This window comes from Phyllobates terribilis, unplaced genomic scaffold (genome assembly GCF_046119375.1).
Source record: "Phyllobates terribilis strain yellow unplaced genomic scaffold, ASM4611937v1 Scaffold_8__6_contigs__length_399053987, whole genome shotgun sequence".
Lineage (NCBI taxonomy): Eukaryota > Metazoa > Chordata > Amphibia > Anura > Dendrobatidae > Phyllobates > Phyllobates terribilis.
In genome coordinates, this window is record NW_027362768.1 from 66472790 (window position 1) to 66497283 (window position 24494).

Consider the following 24494-nt stretch of genomic DNA (forward strand, 5'->3'; position numbering starts at 1 on the left):
CCATGAGCTGTAATTTTACATAACCATTCTACTACTTTTCTCTGCACTTCGTCTGGCTCCTCCATGGTCCTGTGTGATGACGTGTGCTTATCATGTAACTTGGCTGTGTTCATGTTCTAAATCGATCAATGGTTAAAACATTTTGGCCCCAATTCTTCAAAGTGTGTACACTATAAAACTGGCTTAAAAAACATGTAAAACATTTTGAACAGTCGCAAAATTTTTGTGACTTTTGGTTTTCTTACACCAGTTTTGGGCTGCTCCGCCACTAAGTTGTCCTGAATTCATTAACTGGCGTGCACCAGTTAATAAATTCAGTGCACCATGGAGCGTTTGTGTTGGATCAACCTTCCACACTGACATACATTTGTAATGTGTCATCGTATGTAGTGTCATCTGTTCTGCTGCCTCCCTCTGTAAGATCAGCGCCCTGGTTTCTTCATCTCCTAAATGGCTTCCAGAGAGGCATTGGGAACACTTTATAATGCCTGAACCTGCCTTTCTCTGCCACAGGATGGACACAGCACTGTTGTCATCGATGCTGGTCCATCCTACATAAATGTGAAGGCATAGGAGGTGGTCCATGTTTTTGTGGAGGGTATTAGATTTGGTAATGTTGGAGAATTTTGTTCAAGTGCCAGACTGAGAGGAACTTACATGATGCCTGTGAGTTTCAAATCAAAGATCAGTATCTCTCTCTAGGTGCAGGGCATGTGTTCAATGACATCTCTGGATGTGCCCAGGGGACGCCTTATTTGTAGTACCCTGGGTTACCAACCCCTTACAGGCTATTGATATTGTTCATTAGAAATGTATAAACACATTTAAAGGTAACTTGACATCAAAAAATTGCCTATCAAACTAATCCCTGTCCCATGTAAATTATTACAATGACATTGAAGTGTATAGTGGTTTTGCTATAGTTATCAAGTTAAAAAAACCCTTTTTTTCATGAGTAGAAAACCGTTTCTCTGCTTCATCGAGGCGGTGTGGGTCATTTGCTTAGTCACCAAGTCATGGTGTGAAGATTGACCACTCCAGCCAGATGACGTCAGCACTAAGGCTGTGGAGTCAGTAAGCCAAACCACCAACTCTGACATTTCCCTAACTGACGACTCCTGACTCCACAGCACTAGTCACCACTGAGCATGTACATAAAGTGCAACACAGATTCATCTCAACTAAAAGCTTAGCTCAGGAACAGAACAGACATTTATAGGACATTTCATAACTTTCCCAAATTCTTATGAAAACATTTATAGCACAACCTGCATTGTACTACTGTACCCAAGTTGTTATATATTGAAGTCAGTCCATTTTATTCTGACCCCACCAAAATGGACACCGACTCCACAGCCCTGGTCAGCATTGACATTTTTAAAGTCCAGTAAGGTAGCCCGGCAGCATCTCCTTTTTTTTAAGCAAAACTAGTAAAACCTTTAAAAAAAAGAATTAGATTTTCTCATGACCATATAGACCTGCAGAAATAAAGTGGCATGTGAATTATCCTGAATGGAGAGCGGTATTTAAAAACAGAAACCAGAACTACCTCTCAAAAGTTCATATTTACCCAAAAATGGGACCAATGAAGACATCTTCTTGCTTCCCAGATAAAGCCTTGTAACAGAAAAATGTTAAACTTATGACTTTCAGAATAGGCAACAAAAAAAACAAATGATTTTTTTTCTAGTGTATTATATGAAAGTAATAATACAAAACTTAATTTGGTATCGCCATAATTGTTCTAAGGCCGGGGTCACACGAGCGATGATTCTCTGCTGCAAGAGAATCTGATCCATTATGCTAATGATGCTCTGTTCAGACTGTCAGAGCCTGAGCCAAGTGTCAGGTCACTGTGATCAGATTCGCTCACATGCGAGAATTCACGCAGAGGTGTGGAGAAGACAGACAATGTCATTTCTCCAACTCCATTCTATGTGTCCGGATGTCAGGCTGTACTCGGATGAGTGCCGCCCGACCTTTCACACACACCCATAGACATGTATGTGATCTGAATTCCGGAGCCACTCGCAACATGCGGGGAATGTTTTCTCATGCCAAATCATGAGAAAATAATTGCTGATCTGCACTGCCCCATAAAATAACATTGGACCGAGTGCTATCTGATAAAACATTGCTCCTGTGAGTGAGACCTAACCCACAGTAACCCAAGTTAATGCTTTATTTGAACAACAAATTAAAAGTGTGAAACTTGATGTGTCAAAAAACTGCAAAATTATTTTTTTATTTCTTCACATAAAGAGTTAATAACAGTTAGGTATTAGGTTGTATATTCCCCAGAATGGTGGCACTTAAAAATACAAGTCATCCAGTGGAAAAAAAAAACACAGCTGTCCAGCTGCGTCTACAAAAAAAGAGAAAGTTATGGGTCCTAGAAGGGGGCAATGGCGAAAAAAGGAGGTAGCAGAAAAAAAAAAGTGTCGGGTGTTTGCTCAGTAGACCCCCATTTACCTGCCTCACCATATCCACAGATATTGTGTTACCAGTCATTGATATTTTGTTATGATGTCGTGAGGCAGTGGATTCCTTGTAATGCTACAATATAATATAGAACTCGTGGTTCCTATTGAGGTTTAAAGGGAATCTGTCACCCCCTGGGAGTTATCAGACCTCTAATATGGGCATACAGGTGATAGAAATGTAAATACACACGTGGTCAAAATTGGCGGTACCCCTCGTTTAATGAAAGAAAAACCCACAATGGTCACAGAAATACCTTGAATCTGACAAAAGTAATAATAAATTAAAAATCTATGATTACAATGTGGTATTATGAATAGTGACTATGCCAGAAGGGCATTCCTATACATAGTAGATACTGATAGTATCTAATGAGTCCATAAGATAAACCCTGAGCCAAAGCGTATAGTACCTAGTACATCTTGGTAGTTATCAGTAGGCTCAAGGGAGAATACATATTAAATAATTAGACTCAGCAGTTGGAGATGGATGCCAATGGGACCGTCATCCTGGTGAGAAGATTCCCCAAGTCCCCTACGCACATTTCGCTTGTATAAATGACCGCTTCATCATGGGGGAATATCATGATATGGGTGTTTTTTGTTACTGATTTTAATCTTTCTATGCAATAAAATTTGAATAATCGTTCTAAGCTATTGAAGGCTCCATTTTTCTCTTTGTTATAAATTATGCCCATATCAGAGGTCTAATAATTCCCAGGGGGTGACAGATTCCCGTTAATTGTATTGCATGAGCAGGTGTTTTTGTGGGACCTTCTGTAACCTTTTTAAGGGGGTATATATTGTCTTTTGGGATCAATTTTGTTTATTGGATGATCAATTTTTTTTCCTTTTTGTTTTTTTCATAGCCTTGTTCTGTAGAACACATTGTATTATTTATTTCTTATCGACAGTGTTTTTCTTTTTATATTTGTGGACACAGTGAGCCGACTTAGGCCTTGTGTACAGTATTTGGTCAGTATTTTACATCCAGTATTTGTAATCCAAAGTCAGGGGTGGAACAATCAGGAAAAGTATAATAGAAACATGTGCACCACTTGTGCATTTTTCACCTTCTACTAGTCTTGGCTTACAAATACTGATGTAAAATACTGAACGTGTGAACGTGGCCTTATTGCGAGAGTTTGGGTTTTTTTTGTTTTGTTTGTATAATTATGATATTTGGAACTTGAGGTTTCTGCTTGTCTAAATTTTTGTTAATCTCTTTCTTTGTGACATTTTTGAAAAACAGAATAAAAATGAGTTCAAAGAAACACTACCATCAAAGTTTTTATCCTCTTTATTTACTGCCATCATCATATTATACACCACGGTGTTCCGTATTTTTCTGACTATAAGACGCACTGGACCATAAGGCGGACCTAGGTTTTACAGGAGAAAAATAGGAAAAAAAATTTAAGCAAAAAATATAGTCATGTTTAACTGTTGAGAGGGAGTCTGCTGCTGACCCTGTTATAGAGGTAACGTCCTCCAATTCTGTTAATATCCCCCATCCTGGTATATATGACTCCCTCCTTCCTGTTATACTTGGCCCTCATCCCCCATCCTGGTATGCATGGCACCCCTCATCCTCATCCTGGTATGTATGGCGCCCTTCGCCCCTCATCCTGGTATGTATGGCACCCCTCATGCTGGTATGTATGCCCCCCCCATCTCTTTTTCCTGGTATAAATTGCACCCTTCATCCAGGTATGGCCCCCCTCATCCCCATCCTGGTAAGCATGGTACCCTTCATCCCTCATCCTGGTATGCATGGCACCCTTCATCCCTCATCCTGGTATGTATGGCACCCTTCATCCCTCATCCTGGTATGTATGGCACCCTTCATCCCTCATCCTGGTATGTATGGCACCCTTCATCCCTCATCCTGGTATGTATGGCACCCTTCATCCCTCATCCTGGTATGTATGGCACCCTTCATCCCTCATCCTGGTATGTATGGCACCCTTCATCCCTCATCCTGGTATGTATGGCACCCTTCATCCCTCATCCTGGTATGTATGGCACCCTTCATCCCTCATCCTGGTATGTATGGCACCCTTCATCCCTCATCCTGGTATGTATGGCACCCTTCATCCCTCATCCTGGTATGTATGGCACCCTTCATCCCTCATCCTGGTATGTATGGCACCCTTCATCCCTCATCCTGGTATGTATGGCACCCTTCATCCCTCATCCTGGTATGTATGGCACCCTTCATCCCTCATCCTGGTATGTATGGCACCCTTCATCCCTCATCCTGGTATGTATGGCACCCTTCATCCCTCATCCTGGTATGTATGGCACCCTTCATCCCTCATCCTGGTATGTATGGCACCCTTCATCCCTCATCCTGGTATGTATGGCACCCTTCATCCCTCATCCTGGTATGTATGGCACCCTTCATCCCTCATCCTGGTATGTATGGCACCCTTCATCCCTCATCCTGGTATGTATGGCACCCTTCATCCCTCATCCTGGTATGTATGGCACCCTTCATCCTGGTATGTATGGCACCCTTCATCCCTCATCCTGGTATGTATGGCACCCTTCATCCCTCATCCTGGTATGTATGGCACCCTTCATCCCTCATCCTGGTATGTATGGCACCCTTCATCCCTCATCCTGCTATGTATGGCACCCTTCATCCCTCATCCTGCTATGTATGGCACCCTTCATCCCTCATCCTGCTATGTATGGCACCCTTCATCCCTCATCCTGCTATGTATGGCACCCTTCATCCCTCATCCTGCTATGTATGGCACCCTTCATCCCTCATCCTGCTATGTATGGCACCCTTCATCCCTCATCCTGCTATGTATGGCACCCTTCATCCCTCATCCTGCTATGTATGGCACCCTTCATCCCTCTCCCTGGTATGTATGGCACCCTTCATCCCTCTTCCTGGTATGTATGGCACCCTTAGTTCCTTTTCCTGGTATGCTTGGCACCCTCTGATCTCCATCATGCTGCACACAAAAAATAAACAATATACTCACCTCCTCACTCTCCTTCAGCGCTGCGTCCTGCTCTGCTGCCGACAGGGATTTCACTGTGTGAGCCGTGCATAGACTGCCATGCGCCCTCACACTATGAGATGCTGTGCCTGAATAGTCACTGCTCCCATGCCGGGACTGTGGTGCGTTGGGAGCAGTGACCATTCACTCACCTTTATAGCGCGCACACTGTACCCGCATTGTGGCTTCTGCTGCCGCTCTGCGGTCTGTGTGCCCGTTATTAAAGATCATGAATATTCACTACAATCTACTCCCATGGGTTGTAGTGAATATTCATAGTCTTTAATAGCGTGTGCACAGACCACAAAGCGGCAGCAGAAGCCGCTCTGCGGGTATACAGTTGTGATCAAAAGTTTACATGCCCCGGCAGAATTTTTCCTTTCTTGGCCTTGTTTCAGAGAATATGAATGATAACAAAAAAAAAATTTTTCTCCACTCATGGGTATTGGTTGGGTGAAGCCATTTATTGTCAAACTACTGTTTTTTTCTCTTTTTAATTCTTAATGACAACAAAAAACATCCAAATGACCCTGATCAAAAGTTCACATACCCTGGTGATTTTGGCCTGATAACATGCACAGAATTTGACACAAATGGGTTTGAATGGCTACTAAAGGTAGCATCCTCACCTGTGACCTGTTTGCTTGTAATTAATGTGTGTGCATAAAAGCTGAGTGAGTTTCAGGGATCCAGACAGACTCCTGCATCTTTCATCCAGCCACTGACATTTCTGGATTGTGAGTCATTGGGAAAGCAAAAGAATTGTCAACGAATCTACGGGAAAAGGTAGTTGAACTGTATAACACAGGAAAGGGATACAAAAAAAAATCCAAGGAATTGGTAATGTCAGTCAGCAGCGTTCAAACTGTGATTAACAAATGGAAAATCAGGGGCTCTGTAAAAACCAAACCATGGCCAGAACTGCCAGGAAAATTGTTCGGGATGCAAAGAAAAACCCACAAATAACATCAGCTGAAATTCAGGACTCTCTGAAAACCAGAGGTGTGGCTGTATCAAGATGCACAATAAGAAGGCACGTGAAGAAAAATGGGCTGCATGGTCGAGTCGCCAGAAGAAAGCCATTACCGCGCATTTGCCACAAAGTATCTCGTCTACAATAGGCCAAACACCACAGAGACAAGCCTCAAAACTTCTGGAACAAGGTAATTTGTAGTGATGAGACCAAAATTGAACTTTTTGTCCACAACCATAAACGTTACATTTGGAGAGAGGTCAAAAAGGCCATGATGAAAGGAGCACCATTCCTACAGTAAAGCACGGAGGTGGATCGCTAATGTTTTGGGGATGTGTGAGATACAAAGGCACAGGAAACTTGGTAAGAGTGGAAGAAAAGATGAATGCAGCACGTGATCAGCAAATACTGGAGGCAAATTTGCACTCATCAGCCCGGAAGCTGCGCATGGGATGTACTTGGATGTTCCAACATGACAACGATCCAAAACACAAGGCCAAGTCGACCTGTAATTGGCTACAGCCGAACAAAGTGAAGGTTCTGGAGTGGCCATTTCAGTATCCTGACCTCAATATCATTGAGCCACTCTGGGGAGATCTCAAGCGCGCAATTCATGCTAGACGGCCCTGGAATTTACAGCAACTGGAGGCTTTTTGCCAAGAAGAATGGGCAACTTTACCATCTGATAAAATAAAGAACCTCATCCATAACTACCACAAAAGACTTCAAGCTGTCATTGATGTTAAAGGGGGCAATACACGGTATTAAGAACTGGGGTATATGAACTTTTGATCAGGGTCATTTGGATGTTTTTGGTTGTCATTAAGATTTAAAAAGAGAAAACACAGTAGTTTGACAATAAATGGCTTCACCCAACCCTAGTTTTTTGGTTATTTTTCATATTCTCTAAAACAAGGCCAAGAAAGGAAAAATTCTGCCGGGGTATGTAAACTTTTGAGCTCAACTGTAGTGTGCGCGCTACTAAAGTTAATGGTCACTGCTCCCTCCGCACACAGTCTCGGCGTGGGGAGCAGTGACTATTCCGGCACAGCATCTCACAGTGTGAGGGCGCATGGCAGTCCATGCGCGGCTCACACAGGGGGATCCCTGTCGGCAGCAGAGCAGGATGCAGCGCTGGAGGAGAGAGGAGGTGAGTATAATTGTTTATTTTTTTGTGTGCAGCGTGATGGGAATCGGGGTGCCAAGCATACCAGGATGAGGGGTGAAGGGGGCCATACATACCAGGATGAGGGGTGCCATACATACCAGGATGAGGGGTGCCATACATACCAGGATGAGGAGTGCCATACATACCAGGATGAGGGGTGCCATACATACCAGGAAAAGGGATGAACTGTGCCATACATACCAGGATGAGGGATGAAAGGTGCCATACATGGGCGTGGGAAGCAGTCAATACTCATTTTCTTTAGTAGCGGGCACAGTGTAGGCTGCAGCAGGTGGCTGATGCCGCCTGTGCCCCTCTCCTCCGCTGCTACTGCTCCTCCCACACCATCCACAGCCACAGTTTGTGTGTGTATATATATGTTATATCGGACTATAAGACGCACCCCCCACTTTTCTCCAAAATTTTGGAAGAAAAAAGTATGTCTTATAGTCTGAAAAATACGGTACTTACAATTTCTCATTTTGCCCTTTTACCCAGTTAATTTTTTTTCTCTGCTCTGTGTAGAAATAAGAAGTCTCTTGTCCCTGAATTTCTCATTTTCCCTCTTCAACTCCCTACCAAGCAGCTCCCTTTCCCCTGTCAGAGACTTTTGCAATGACTGATTAGTCATACCGGCAAAATTGACCTCCAGTTTCTTCATAGAGCTTAGAAGGATTCAGCTGATCTGTTTTTAATCACGGGATGTTATAGACCTAATGGAAAAGAGAAGGATTAGCTGGGTAGAAAGGCGAAATGAGCAATTGTAAGTACACAGTGTTATATAATATGATGACTGCAATATATTAAGAGGATAAAAATGTTGATGGGAGTGCTTCTTTAAGTAAAAATAGAAGCACTCCCATCACCTGCATCCAAACACCTGAACCCCAGGCTGACTGGGCCTTCTGAAAATTATCAGATGTTGTGTGGCTTCCCTGCCTTAGTCCTTATTCAGATGTTCTTGACTTTTTAGGTGTGTGAACACACGGATCGTTGTTCATCTGTGCTTTGGCCGTCCCCTTTGGACAGCACACAGATGTATTGAGTAATGAATATGTCCATTTCCAGGGGCGGACATACCGCCGGTGCAACTGCATCGGGGCCCGGCGGTGCAGGGGGGGGCCTTGCCAGGCGACTAATATTGAGCACAATCTGGGCTGCTTCTCTGAGCCCCAGGCTCCAGGGGGCCCATGGCCAGATTGCCCTTTTATGTGCGGCGGACAGGGAGTGGTCCCTCCAGCTCCGTTGCCATTTTCCTCCTGAAAATGGCAGCGGAGCTGAGGGATCCATGCTCTGCTTCCTACCCAGAGCTTTCTCCCTGACACAGATGTTGCCAGCTTGATGACGTCATCATGCAGTGCGCGCCTGGGTCAGAGAGAAAGTTGCCGGCAACCAGGAGGATTCTGCAGGCGAGCGGGCTGAGAGGTAAGTTGTGTTTTGTGTTTTTTTTTTTTGTTTTTTTTATATTGAAACGCTGAGGGGAGGTGGGGAGAGCAATGATGTTGATGGTGGGGATGGGGAGAGCAATGATGAGGATGGTGGGGAGGGGAGAGAAATGATGAGGATGGTGGGAATGGGGAGGGCAATGATGGGGATGGGGAGAGCAATGATGGGGATGGGGAGAGCAATGATGAGGATGGGGAGAGCAATGATGAGGATGGGGAGAGCAATGATGAGGATGGTGGGGATGGGGCGAGCAATGATGAGGATGGTGGGGATGGGGAGAGCAATGATGAGGATGGTGGGGATGGGGAGAGCAATGATGGCGATGGAGAGAGCAATGATGAGGATGGTGGGGATGGAGAGAGCAATGACGGGGGGTGCTGGGAGAGAACAGTGATGGGGTTTCACTTTGCTTGTACTGTAAAGCGTTGTATATTTTCCGTGTGCATATAGCCTTACAGTTAATTGGGGAGAGTCACAGAGAATTATTAATTTTATATTATTAAAATGAAGGTCTGACCAGATGGAGAAGAAACAGCAGAAACTGACTCTGATCAGAAGAGACGTCAGCGGTAAGTTCCTGGATGTAAATATTATTCTTTGTCTGCACTGTGTGACTTGTAGTGATAATGTTATCTGTAAAATCCCTTAGGCTGCATTCTCACATTTGTGTGAAATGTCCGTGTGCTGCCAGATTTTTTTATCGGATGGTCCACGGACTCGTACAGTTTTATAGATCCATTCACACATCCATGAAAATCACGTATCTGAGAATGAGATCTGTGAGGGTCAGAGAATGTCCTGTTCTGATCCGATTTTGAGGATTAGAATAGGACAAGATCAATACATCTGTAAAACAGGGCAGCACACCGACACTGCACACAGATGCAGGAATGTAGCCTTATTATGTATAGCGCAGTCCCTTAGTATATAGTGTACTCACTTATGTATAGCGCCGTCCTTAGTTATATATTTTCATCTTTTATTATGTATAACACCCTCCTTTAATACGTACCATCCTCTCTAGCTATATATGATGCCGTCTCTTATTATATAGCTTCCTCTGCTATGTGCAGTGCTCTCCCTTACATAACATATTCTTGTTATTTTTGTCAGTCACAGCACCCTCTTTTATTACATAGTCATCTCTTGTTAGTTATAAAAGGACTGCTGATGGAGCAGCCAGTGACATGAAGACCAGCCCATCAGCTCCTACATCAGGAAAGAAGCTTTCCCTTGCTCCATCAGCCGTCATCGCTCTTGTTAGATATATAATGCAGAAGGTATGTAATAAAGACAGGGGGCTATAGATAATCCAATATGTAAGGAACGGTGCTGTACATAATAAAGGAGGCTATGTATATGTGTTTGTGGCTATATATACATCTGTAGCTTTGTCTCCATAAAAGGTGGGGGACCCAGACACATTTCTTGCACAGGGGCCCCAAGCAGTCAGTGTCCGCCCCTGTCCTGTGTTCTGATTCTCAAAATCAGCTCTAAATAGGAACTGCTCTGTCTCACTGATCCCATTCTCAAATCTGTCATTTTAATGGATGCCTGAATAGATCCACATAGCTAAATGGGTCTGTGTGCTCTCAGATAAAAATATCGGGGGCAGCTTGGACATTTCACACGGATGTATGAATGTAGCCTTACCATCAGTTTCATCTGTGCTTTTCACTGATGAAAAATGTAATAATTTACGCAGCTTCTATCCATTTACAATATAAATCATGAGCATCACACAGATTGTACACTGATGCCATCCATGTGCTGTCCTTCATTTTCACAGACCCATAGACTTTTATGGGTCAATTTCATCTGTGACGCGGATCAAAAATAGACATGTCTTCTTTATTTTTTTATCTTTTTTGCAGACACCGTTTACAAAAAAAACGGTCATCTGAACAGCCCCGTAGACTATAATGTTTACATGTTCTAGTGATGAAAACATGGATAAAACACGAACATGACACATGGACGTCTCAAAAGGCCACGTGTTGCTACTGGTTGGACTTTTGCTTAAGTGGATGGATATTTTGTATAGCATCATTGTGACTTGTTTCTTTTTTCTCCCTTATAAAACAATTTTCATTCATATCACAATGATGATTTGACCTGAATTCTTGCACAACTGACTTTTTTGTCCTGGAACTTAAAGGGCACCTGTCATGTCTGCAAACCTTTTTAATCTGCAGTTAAATAGTGCTGTCTGGCTGCTGTACTGTAAGTCCGGCTACTGAGAATAAAATAACTTTATTCCTCCCGGGAGTTGCTGGCTTTCAGTCATAGAGCCACACCATGCCCCAACACGGATTGACAGCTCGCTCTGAAACGCATCTGCACCATGTCAATCAGTGTGCCGGAGCGTGCATACATTGCTGTGAGCGGTAACTGTAGCCGCACCTCAATGACTGAAAGCCTTTGGCTTCAGGGAGAGTTGAAGGTAATTTTCTCCCAGTAGCCCAGCTTTCAGTACAGCTGCCAGACAGCACTGTGATGCTATTAATGTGCAGATTAACCCTGTATCTGCAGATTAATAGCTTTTGGAGACCTGACCGATTCCCTTTAGCCATAAAAACACATTTTATACGCGACATTACTCACATGAATTAAACCTTTCATGTTTCAGCCCATATTTTTCTTTAATAGTCACGCTGGAGTAAGCCGAAGTGCTGCTGTGATCGCCGCGTACATGATGAACACCACAAAGTGCACGTTTGGAGAGGCTTACCAGAGACTGCAAGAGAAAAAATCTGATATTAAGTAGGTTCTTCAGAAGGTTTCATGACTTGTATCTAGAACACTGTATATATATTTCACAGGCTATGAACACCTTAGATTTATTTTTACTTGTATGTTTGTATTTTTTGGCAGATTTTGTTTTGTACATCAAATGGCTCCCATATATAAATAAACTATCCAGTACAATTGCCTGTAACACATTGGCCCAAATATACACACATCACAAAATACTGCTTACCCATGTTTTAAATTAGAGACCACCCCAAGGAGGGGGGCTACTGACCAATATTTTGGTTCTGATGAAGAAGTTGGTCCAACTTCAAAACACGTTGAGAATAAACCGCATGGCCTAATCCCTCATCACATCCTCAGGATTTCTTGTATCTAGCACAGCAGCGCAGACTACTACTCCTATTCTCCTACCAATTGTTCTACATGGTGGGCTCTCCCAACCTGAGGGTACTGCAGCAGCTGTCATACCTTGATTCCTCAGTTGTGGGTGAGCAGTTCCTATACCTCTTACCTAGAGTAATTTCTCCACCAGATAAGACCCTATTGCGCTTGGTGTATATACTTGGTATACTTCTACTTTCATAAGGATGAAAAACTGTTGTTTTTTTATCTGGACGTAAATTAATGATTTTGGATGTGCTTTTGTGAACCCTGCTTTAAGGACATGGATCAGACGTGCATGAATAAGCCTTGGCCTCCATGATCCTGAGTCCGGTTCACCAGTTCTGCTTCCTTGGATTAATAGTATACCAGGAACACTATACAAGAATTTTCACTTAGAAGATGCTGTATCCCAGTTGTCTTAGTCCTTGTCATACTTCATTTCTATGATGAGTATTTTGTGAGTTTTGATGTTCCTGATTTTCTGCACATATTAGGTTACTTGCGTTTTTTTACATGCATCTTTATCACGGTTTTGGCTCTGAATTTTTTTGTCTCTTGGTATGCCATGTTTTAAATAAAGCTTCTTTGTTTTTGATACTTCCTGGTATTGGGTTTTGACTTTATTGATGCGGTCTGTGTTGACTACGTGTATTTTTATTGTTTTTTCTGCAGCAGAGACAGGCTAAAAATGTGTATGTGTTTTTACTTTCAGATTCTCTGCATAAATACAATCTGCACATAAAAGTCAGCGTACCCACAAGAGAAAATGGCACGTTGCTGATATTAAACACTGCAGGTCCACTTACACAGCATAGAAAAACCGCGGGCATGAGATTTCTGTAAATCCCATCCACTTTGTTGGAACTGTAAGACGCTGCGTTTGTGCACCGAGAATATGCAGCTTCAAAAACTCATTGTGGGAAAGTTGCCCAAAACCTTGGAGGGAGCCTGTCCTAAAAAAAGCGGTATTTCCCTGCAGCCGTAATGGTTATGGCATGTAAACACTTTTATACATGTGCGGCAGTCTACTTTTATCTTTGGCTGCAGGGAGAAAGTGAAGTTGTAGTCTCTCTGCAGCCGCTTGCTTATAGTTCCATGGGCAGTTATGAGCTGGCAGCATTCTACCACTGAGAGCGCTGTAATCATGCAGCTCACAGCCCCGGCATCGGCCTGATGACTGAAAATGAGCAGCTGCCAGGAGAACATGACTTAATTTTCTCCCTGCAGCCAAACATCACATTAGACTGTCTCATGTTTAAAACTGTATTTACTTGCAGATTAACACTATGGCTGCAGGGAAATACTGTTTTTTTCACTGTACAGTTCCCCTTTAAGGATTTGGGCAACTTTGAGGCCTCTTTTGTCCTTGGTAACCTTTTAATGACCAGGTATTTTTTTTTCTTTTCACTTGACTTCCTCCAAGAGCCATAACATTTTTATTTTTCTGTTGACATAGCCTTTATGAGGACCTTTTATTTTACCGGGTAAGCTGTAGTGATGAATGCCATCATTAATTTTGCCATACAATGTACTGAAAAATGGGGAAAAAATATTTTCAAGCAAGATGAAATGGTAAAAAAATGCAATACTGACATTGGTGTTTCACTTACATGTTCTAGCTGTGATTTTCATGGATAGAACATGTACCCATTATAGTCTAGGGCTGTTCACACATCTGTATTTTTTGTGGGACATGTCTGCATGGAGACATGTCTTTTTTACCACCATCACGGATGCAAAGTACCAATACAAGTCTGTCGGTCTGTGAAAATCATAGACCGCACACGGATGGCATCACTGTGCTGTCCGCAATTAACTTTGCAAGGGTTAGAATTTTTTTTTAATTCTGTTTATTTTTTCATATATTCATGGTAACTCATTGGTTCTTCAAGATGCGAGGGGAGGGCGTGATGGGACTAGCGCCCACATGGAGATTGACAGCAGCATTTAAATGCTTACCATCCGATACCGGTGTCAGGGCTCGCTCCCACTTGCGATTAAAAATCGTATTGCATTCATACCAATTTAATCCTATGCTTGTGTTCTCTATGGCGTTTTTTTTCCTGCTCCCATCAGATCACGATTGGACAGAAAAAAAAACGCAGCATACTGCGATTGCATGCGGATTTCAGATTGCACGCACCAATATAAGTCTATGGGTGCATGTGAAACCGCACTGCACTCGGATATCACCTGAGTGCAGTGCGATTACCGCCGACAACAGCAACAGAGGAGATGGAGAGATTAATTTATCTGTCTCCTTCGCAGCTATACTGCCATCCTCTCATGCAACAGAATCAGAGCACTGACACTCAGCTCCCACTCGCAGCAGAGCAGGAGCCGAGTGTCATTAGCATATCACGTCCGATGCTCTCGCATCGGATGCCATACGCTGGTTTGACGCTGGCCTTAGTCACACTTTCCAGCTATGTAACGTAGCTGGCATCTACCGCATGTGGAGTGAGCTCAGCTCATAAGCACCCTCCACACTTGTGCATCCCTGCCCAGGACGTTTATTTATGTCCTAATGAGATGAATGGGTTAATAATGGCTCAATTTGCATCAGATGGGGTACTTGCTGTGAATTGAGCCTTATCTATTTATCAAGGCAACTCTTCAGCTTTTCATGAAAGAGGTTGTTCTTTACTCGGACAGTACCTTGTCAATCCCTATGTTTCCAGACAGTAAAATAATAAACCCTATACTCACCTCAGGTCCTGCTTCAGCAGTGTCAGCATTGGTTCTCCCGGTGATTGTACCATATTATGTCACACAATCCCTGCAGCCAATCAGTACTGTTTTCACTATCCCCTCCCTTGGACGTAAGTGACATCCGGAGGAGGAAAGACAGCAGCCAAAAGAAGATCTTTATACGGAGAAGCTCATCTGACTCATCAGCTCTTTGTTTCTTTCAGAATCCATGATGAGTTTGTTAACCAGCTGGTGATATTTGAAGACATGGGTTGTGAAGTGGATATCAGCAGCGCTTGCTACAAACAGTATCGCTTACAGAAACTGATGCAGAAATACCCTGGTAATGAACACAAGGGTTCAAGGATTTTTTACTTTCTTTGAAAAAAGTTTTCATATTTCTGTTTAAAAAATATGGACAACTTCAGTGACACTTATTTAATATTTTTTTAAGGGCACCAGTCATCTTCAGAAATGCTGTTTACTTGCAGATATAGGGGAATTCTGCAGATAAATAGCATTTACATTATGTCTAGCCTACAGTAAGTATAGCTACAGGGTGAAAATGAAGCTACATTCTGCCCACTTGCCATATTTAACCCCTTAACAACATTAGACGTACTAATACGCATCTGTGCCCTGGAACTTAAGAGCCAGACCCATATTAGTACGTCATCGCGATCGCACACGAGCTGTGCGGGCGCGATCGCCGCCGGGTGTCAGCTGATTGTCACAGCTGACACCCGGTACTATGTGCAGGGAGCAGTCCTGCACCGCTCCCTGCACATTAACCCCCGCAATGCTGCGATCGAAGTCGATCGCAGCATTGCGGTGGCAAGGGGAGGTAATCACAGATACTCACCTCCTCTTCCGGCCTCCAGCGCTGTCTGCCGTGGCTTCCAGGATGTTGCCATGACGACCTGATGTCGTCATGACAACATTCGGGTCACCAGACAACAGGAAGATTGTTTGGACATGCGCAGTGCATCTCCAAACTATCTTCTCCCTGTCTAGCGCTGACAGCCTGCATGGCACAGGGATGGTGCTGCATTCCTGTGCCATGCAGGCGATCAGAATAAAAAAAGTGAAAGTCCCAGAGTGGGACAGAGTAAAAAAGGGTAAAAACTGTCAGAAAGTGAAAAAAAAAAATAAATAAAAATAAAATAAAAAAAATAATCCACCAAAAATAAAAATATAATGTACCTATCAATAAATATTATTATAAAAAACAAAAAAAAAACAATATAAGTACACATATTTGGTATCGCCGCATCCAGAACAACCTGACCTATAAAACTGTCCCACTATTTAACCCCTTCAGTGAACACGGTAAAAAAAAAAAAAAAACGAAGCAAAAAACAATGCTTTATCATCATGCCGCCAAACAAAAAATGGAATAACACGTGATCAAAAAGACGAATATAAATAAAAATGGTACCGCTGAAAACGTCATCTCGTCCCACAAAAAACAAGCCGCCATACAGCTCCATCAGCCGAAAAATAAAAAAGTTATAGCTCTCAGAATAAAGCTATGCTAAAAAATATTTTTTTCTATAAAATTGCTTTTATTATGTAAAAGTGCAAAACATAGAAAAACCATATAAATGTGGTACCGCTGTAAACGTACTGACCCGAAGAATAAAGCTACCTTATCAATTTTACCACACGCGGAACAGAATAATAAAAAAAAAAAAAAAAAATCCTGAATTGTTGGTTTTGTTTATTCTGCCTCCTAAAAATCGGAATAGAAAGCGATCAAAAAATGTCACGTGCCTGAAAATGGCACCAATAACCACGTCAACTCATCCCGCAAAAAACAAGCCATCATATGACTGTCTGCCAAAATCTGGAAAAATTATAGCTCTCAAAATATGGCGATGCAAAAACTAGATTTTACAAAAAATGCGTCTTTTAGTGTGTGACAGCTGTCAGTCATAAAAACCCCATATGATTCTGGTATCACTGTAATCGCACCGACCCGAAGAATAAAGTCGTCTAATCACTTATACCGCACGAGGAACGGCGTAAAAAATAAACTCTCGGGTTACGGTTGGGCTAGGGTTAGGGCTGGGTTTGGGGTTAGGGTTGTGATGGGGTTGGGATTTTTTTCAAAAGTAAGAAAAAAGATGACGATATGGCGACTAGTGTTGAGCGCAAGTGCTCGTTACTTGAGTTTGCATCGGGTGCTCTGGTATGCATTGAGTATCGTGGGTATTTGAGTGACATGCTCAAGTCTCCGCCCCATATGCTTCGCGGCCAAAAAAACTTTGCGGGGATTGCCTGCCATGCACGAGCGATCCCCGCATGTTTTTTTTTGGGTGTCTAATAACCGTGAAACATGCGGGGCAGGGACTCGAGCATGTCACTCGAGCACACGCAGTACATGGTGCATACCTGAGTACCCGATGCAAACTTAAGTAGCGAGCACTTGCGCTCAAGACTAATTACAACTTATTCAATATGATGACCTAATGTTAACAAATTCTGTGTCGTACCTCTGGGTTCAAAATGTCCACTATACACCTTAATAAAATCCTTGAGGGGTATAGTTTCCAAAATGGGGTCACTTGTGGGGGAGCTCCACTGTTTAGGCACATCAGGGGCTCTCCAAACGCGACATGGTGTCCGCTAACAAATTGAATGGAAAATCGGCTCAAATTGTTTGCGGACGCCATGTTGCGTTTGGAGAGCCCCTGCGTGCCTAAACATTGGATCTCCCCCACAAGTGACCCCATTTTGGAAACTAGACCCCCCAATGCACCTATCTAGATGCATAGTGAGCACTTGGAATCCCCAGGTGCTTCACAAATTGATTCGTAAAAATTAAAAAGTGAAATAAAAGACACTTTTTCATTTTTATGAATCAATTTGTGAAGCACCTGGGGGTTCCAAGTGCTCACTATGCATCTAGATAGGTGCCTTGGGAGGTCTAGTTTCCAAAATGGGGTCACTTGTGGGGGCGCTCCAATGTTTAGGCACACAGGGGCTCTCCAAACGCAACATGGTGTCCGCTAATTATTCAAGCAAATTTTACAATCAAAATGTCAAATGGCGCTCCTTCCCTTCCGAGCCCTGCCGTGCGCCCAAACAGTGGTTTTTCCCCACGTATGGGGTATATGCGTGCCCAGGGGAAATTGCACAACAAATTTTGGGGTCCATTTTTTCTTGTTACCTCTGTGAAAATAAAAAACAAACATTTTTGTGAAAAAAGTTAAATGTTCATTTTTTTCTTCCACATTCCAAAAATTCCTGTGAAGCACCTGAAGGGTTAATAAAGTTCTTGAATGTGGTTTTGAGCACCTTGAGGGGTGCAGTTTTTAGAATGGTGTCACTTTTGGGTATTTTCTGTCATAAAGACCTCTCAAAGTGACTTCAAATGTGATGTGGTCCCTAAAAAAATGGTTTTGTAAATTTTGTTGGAAAAATGAGAAATCGCTGGTCAACTTTTAACCCTTATATCTCCCTAACAAAAAAAAATTTTGGTTCCAAAATTGTGCTGATGTAAAGTAGACATGTGGGAAATGTTATTTATTAAGTGTTTTGTGTGACATATCTCTCTGATTTAAGGGCATAAAAATTCAAAGTTTGAAAATTGCAAAATGTTCAAAATGTTCGCCAAATTTCTGTTTTTTTCACAAATAAACGCAAGTGATATTGAATAAATTTTACCACAATCATTAAGTACAATATGTCACGAAAAAACAATCTCAGAATCAGGGGGATCCGTTGAAGCGTTCCAGAGTAATTAACTCATAAAGTGACAGCGGTCAGAATTGTAAAAATTGGCCTGGTCATTAACGTGCAAACCACCCTTGGGGGTTTAGGGGTTAAAGAACATTTCATGGATATAGCGAAGAATAAAGTAAGAAGAGCATGCCCTGATTAACAGAGGCACCAGTAGTCTTTGGGGAGCACCTGAATCACAGGGGAGTAGATGAACTCTTCGGTGGGCTCCTGAGCCTGGAGTGAGCGAATCTGCCTATTCCACCAATGTAACAGAGATAATGCAGACTACTCAGTATTCCCTCTCCTCCGCCCCAAGTCCTTGACATTGTAGCAGAGGCTCAGTCCCCACACATCATCCTGCAGCTTCATCCTGTGGCCTGCCATTGTGTGAGCGCATGTTCCCGGCACATGGAACCTTAACCTCTTTACAACCCAGGGTGGTTTGCATGTTAATAACCAGGTCAATTTTTACCATTCTGACCACTGTCACTTTGAGGTAATTACTCTGATTCTGAGATTGTTTTTTTTTAATGACATATTGTACTTCATGATTGTGGTAAAATTTCTTCGATATCACTTGCGTTTATTTGTGAAAAAAATGGAAATTTGGCGAAAATTTTGCAATTTTCAAAATTTCAATTTTTATGCCCTTAAATCAGAGAGATATTTATTAACTATTTTGTGCGACATAACATTTCCCACATGCCTACTTTACATCAGTGACACCATTCTAAAAACTGCACCCCTCAAGGTGCTCAAAACCACATTCAAGAACTTTATTAACCCTTCACGTGCTTCACAGGAATTTTTGGAATGGGGAAGAAAAAAATGAACATTTAACTTTTTTCACAAAAATGTTACTTTAGACCCAAATTTTTTTTTATTTTTGCAGGCCAAACAGCAAAAAATGGACCCAAAATTAGTTTTGCAATTTCCCCTGAGAACACAGATACCCCATATGCGGGGGAAAACCACTGTTTGGGCGCACGGCAGGGTTTGAAAGGGAAGGAGCGCCATTTGACTTTTTGAATGTAAAATTTGCTTGAATAATTAGCGGACGCCATGTTGCGTTTGGAGAGCCCCTGGTGTGCCTAAACAGTGGGAACTCCCCACAAGTGACACCATTTTGGAAACTAGACCCCTCAGGGAACTTATCTAGATGTGTGGTAAGCATCTTGAACCCCCAGGTGCTTCACAGAAGTTTATAACATGGAGCCGTGAAAATAAAATTTTCACATTTTTCCCACAAAAATGTTTTTCAGCCCCCAGTTTTGCATCTTTATAAGGGTAACAGGAGAAATTGCACCATGCAACTTGTTGTTAAATCTCTCTTGAGTGAGCCGATAGCCCATATGTGGGGGAAAACCACTGTTTGGGCGCACGGCAGGGTTCGGAAGGGAAGGAGCGCCATTTGACTTTTTGAATGTAAAATTTGCTTGAATAATTAGCGGACGCCATGTTGCGTTTGGAAAGCTACTGATGTGCCTAAACAGTGGAAACCCCCCACAAGTTACACCATTTTGGAAACTAGACCCCTCAGGGAACTTATCTAGATGTGTGGTGAGCATCAAGAACCCCCAGGTGCTTCACAGAAGTTTATAACATGGAGCCGTGAAAATAACATTTTCACATTTTTCCCACAAAAATGTTTTTCAGTCCCCAGTTTTGCATTTTCATAAGGGTAACAGGAGAAATTGCACCATGCAACTTGTTGTGAAATCTCTCCTGAGTAAGCCGATACCCCATATGTGGGGGAAAACCACTGTTTGGGCACACGGCAGGGTTCGGAAGGGAAGGAGCGTTTTGACTTTTTGAATGTAAAATTTGCTTGAATAATTAGCGGATGTGCCCATGATGTGCCTAAACAGTGGAAAAACCCCACAAGTGACACCATTTTGGAAACTAGACACCTTCAGGTGCTTCACAGGAATTTTTGGAATGTGGAAGAAAAAAAATGAACATTTAACTTTTTTCACAAAAATGTTACTTTAGACCCAATTTTTTTTTATTTTCTCAGGGGTAACAGGAAAAAATGGACCCCAAAATTTGTTGTGCATTTTTCCCTGAGCACGCAAATACCCCATATGTGGGGGAGTAAGCAGATACCCCATATGTGGGGGAAAACCACTGTTTGGGCACACGGCAGGGTTCGGAAGGGAAGGAGCGCCATTTGACTTTTTAAATGTAAAATTTGCTTGAATAATTAGCCCCTGATGTGCCCCTGATGTGCCTAAACAGTGGAAACCCCCCCACAAGTGACACCATTTTGGAAACTAGACCCCTCAGGGAACTTATCTAGATGTGTGGTAAGCACCCTGAACCCCCAAGGGTTTTACAGAAGTTTATACCATGGAGCCGTGAAAATAAAAAAAAATCTAACTTTTTCCACAAAAATGTTGTTTTAGCCCCGATTTTTTTATTTTCACAAGGGTAAGAGGAGAAAATGGGCCCCAAAAACTTTTGTGCAATTTCTCCTGAGTACGCAGATACCCCATATGTGGGGAAAATAGTGTTTGGGCGCACGGCAGAATTCAGAACGGAAGGAGCATTGTGTGACTTTTTGAACGCAAAATTGGCTGGAATCGAGAGCGGATGCCATGTCGTGTTTGGAAAGCCCCTGATTTGCATAAACAGTGGAAACCCCCCGCAAGTGACCCCATTTTGGAAACTACACCCCTCAAGAATTTTATCAAGGGGTATAGTGAACATTTTGAACCCAGAGGTACGACACAGAATTTGACATTAGGTCATTATATTGAATAAGTTGTCATTAGTCTTGAGCGCAAGTGCTTGGTACTTGAGTTTTCATTGGGTACTCAGGTATGTATCGTGGGTGCTCGAGTGACATGCTCGAGTCCCTGCCCCGCATGTTTCACGGTTATTAGACACCCAAAAAGAAACATGCGGGGATCGCTCGGGCATGGCAGGCAATCCCTGCTAGGTTTTTTGTCCGCGAAGGATATGGGGCGGAGACTCGAGCATGTCACTCGAGCACCCACGATACTCAGTGCATACCCGAGCACCCGATGTAAATTCAGGTAGCGAGCACTTGCGCTCAACACTAGTCGCCATATCGTCATCTTTTTTTTTTTCTACTTTTGAGAAAAATCCCTAGCCCCAGAGTTTATTTTTTACGCTGTTCCTCGTGTGGTATAAGTGATTAGATGACTTTATCCTTCGGGTTGGTGAATTACAGCGATACCAGAATCATATTGGGTTTTTATGATTGACAGCTGTAACACACTAACAGACACATATTTTGTAAAATCTAGTTTTTGCATCGCCATATTTTGAGAGCTATAATTTTTCCATATTTTGGCCGACAGAGTCATATGACGGCTTTTTTTTTGCGAGATGAGTTGACGTTTTTATTGGTGCCATTTTCAGGCACATGACATTTTTTGATCACTTTCTATTCCGATTTTTGTGAGGCAGAATAAACAAAAACAAACAATTCAGGAATTTGTTTTTTTTTTTATTTTTTTTATGCTGTTCCTCGTGTGGTAAAATTTATACGGTAGCTTTATTTTTCGGGTCAGTACGTTTACAGCGGTACCACATTTATATCGTTTTTCTATGTTTTGGCGCTTTTACGCAATAAAATCTATTTTATAGAAAAAATTATTTTTTTGCATCGCTTTAGTCTAAGAGCTATAACTTTTTTGATTTTTCAGCTGATGGAGCTGTATTGCGGCTTGTTTTTTGCGGGACAAGATGATGTTTTCAGCGGTACCATTTTTATTTATATTCGTCTTTTTGATCGCGTGTTATTCCATTTTTTTGTTTGGCGGTATGATAAAGCATTGTTTTTTGATTCTTTTTTTTTTTTTCTTCAGTCTTCATTAACCCCTTAAGCCCCGAGGGTGGTTTGCACGTTAATGACCAGGCCAATTTTTACAATTCTGACCACTGTCACTTTATGAGGTAATTACTCTGGAACGCTTCAACGGATCCCCCTGATTCTGAGATTGTTTTTTCGTGACATATTGTACTTTATGATTGTGGTAAAATTTCTTCGATATCACTTGCGTTCATTTGTGAAAAAAATGGAAATTTGGCGAAAATTTTGCAATTTTCAAACTTTGAATTTTTATGCCCTTAAATCAGAGAGATATGTCACACAAAAGAGTTAATAAATAACATTTCCCACATGTCTACTTTACATCAGCACAATTTTAGAACCAACATTTTTTTTTGTTAGGGAGCTATAAGGGTTAAAAGTTGACCAGCGATTTCTCATTTTTCCAACAAAATTTACAAAACCATTTTTTTAGGGACCACATCACATTTGAAGTCACTTTGAGAGGTCTTTATGACAGAAAATACCCAAAAGTGACACCATTCTAAAAACTGCACCCCTCAAGGTGCTCAAAACACTTTTTCATTTTTATGAATCAATTTGTGAAGCACCTGGGGGTTCCAAGTGCTCACTATGTATCTAGATAGGTGCATTGGGGGGTCTAGTTTCCTAAATGGGGTCACTTGTGGGGGGAGCTCCAATGTTTGGGCACACAGGGACTCTCCAAATGCAACATGGTATCCGCTAAAAAATTGTCGGCTCAAATTGTTAGCGGACACCATGTTGCGTTTGGAGAGCCCCTGTGTGCCCAAACATTGGAGCTCCCCCACAAGTGACCCCATTTTGGAAGCTAGAATCCCCAAGGCTCCTATCTAGATGCATAGTGAGCACTTGGAACCCCCAGGTCCTTCACAAATTAATTCGTAAAAATGAAAAACTGAAAAAAAAAACACTTTTTCATTTTTATGAATCAATTTGTGAAGCACCTGGAGGTTCCAAGTGCTCACTATGCATCTAGATAGGTGCCTTGGGGGGTCTAGTTTCCAAAATGGGTTCAGTTCTGGGGGAGCTCCAATGTTTGGGCACGCAGGGGCTCTCCAAACGCAACATGGCGTCCACTAACAATTTGAGCCGATTTTCCATTCAATTTGTTAGCGGACACCATGTCGCATTTGGAGAGCCCCTGATGTGCCTAAACAGTGGAGCTCCCCCACAAGTGACCCCATTTTGGAAACTATACCCCTCAAGGATTTTATTAAGGTGTATAGTGAACATTTTGAACCCAGAGGTACGACACAGAATTTGTTTACATTAGGTCATCATATTTAATAAGTTGTCATTAGTCTTGAGCGCAAGTGCTCGCTACTTATGTTTGCATCGGGTACTCAGGTATGCACCATGTACAGCGTGTGCTCGAGTGACATGCTCGAGTCCCTGCTCCGCATGTTTCACGGTAATTAGACACCCAAAAAAATCCATGCGGGGATCGCTCGTGCATGGCAGGCAATCCCCGTAAAGTTTTTTTTGGCCGCGAAGCATATGGGGCAGAGACTCGAGCATGTCATTCAAATACCCACGATACTCAATGCATACCAGAGCACCCGATGCAAACTCAAGTAACGAGCACTTGCGCTCAACAATAGTCGCCATATCGTCATCTTTTTTTCTTACTTTTGAAAAAAATCCCAACCCCATCACAACCCTAACCCCAACCCCAGCCCTATCCGTAGCACAACCCTAACCCTAGCACAACCCTAACCTTAGCCCAATCCTAACCCAAGAGTTTATTTTTGACGCCGTTCCTCGTGCGGTATACGTGATTAGACGACTTTATTCTTCGGGTCGGTGTGATTACAGCAATACCAGAATCATATGGGGTTTTTATGACTGACAGCTGTCACACACTAAAAGACGCATTTTTTGTAAAATCTAGTTTTTGCATCGCCATATTTTGAGAGCTATAATTTTTCCAGATTTTGGCAGACAGTCATGTGACGGCTCGTTCTTTGCGGGATGAGTTGACGTCGCTATTGGTGCCATTTTCAGGCACTTGACA

General features: G+C 42.4%; 1 protein-coding gene across 6 annotated transcripts in view; it reads left to right on the forward strand.

Moving 5' to 3' along the window:
- DUSP12 (dual specificity phosphatase 12) overlaps window positions 1–24494 on the forward strand; it is a 159426-nt gene that overhangs the window by 67086 nt on the left and 67846 nt on the right. For 5 of the 6 annotated variants that reach the window (XM_073643016.1, XM_073643015.1, XM_073643020.1 and 2 more), the window contains 2 exons: window positions 11734–11847; window positions 15138–15256. In XM_073643016.1, coding sequence (XP_073499117.1) covers window positions 11734–11847; window positions 15138–15256 — 233 coding nt within the window. Of the gene's footprint in view, window positions 1–9594; window positions 9654–10958; window positions 11091–11733; window positions 11848–15137; window positions 15257–24494 lie in introns of all 6 variants that reach the window. The other variant, XM_073643019.1, reaches the window with a different exon arrangement.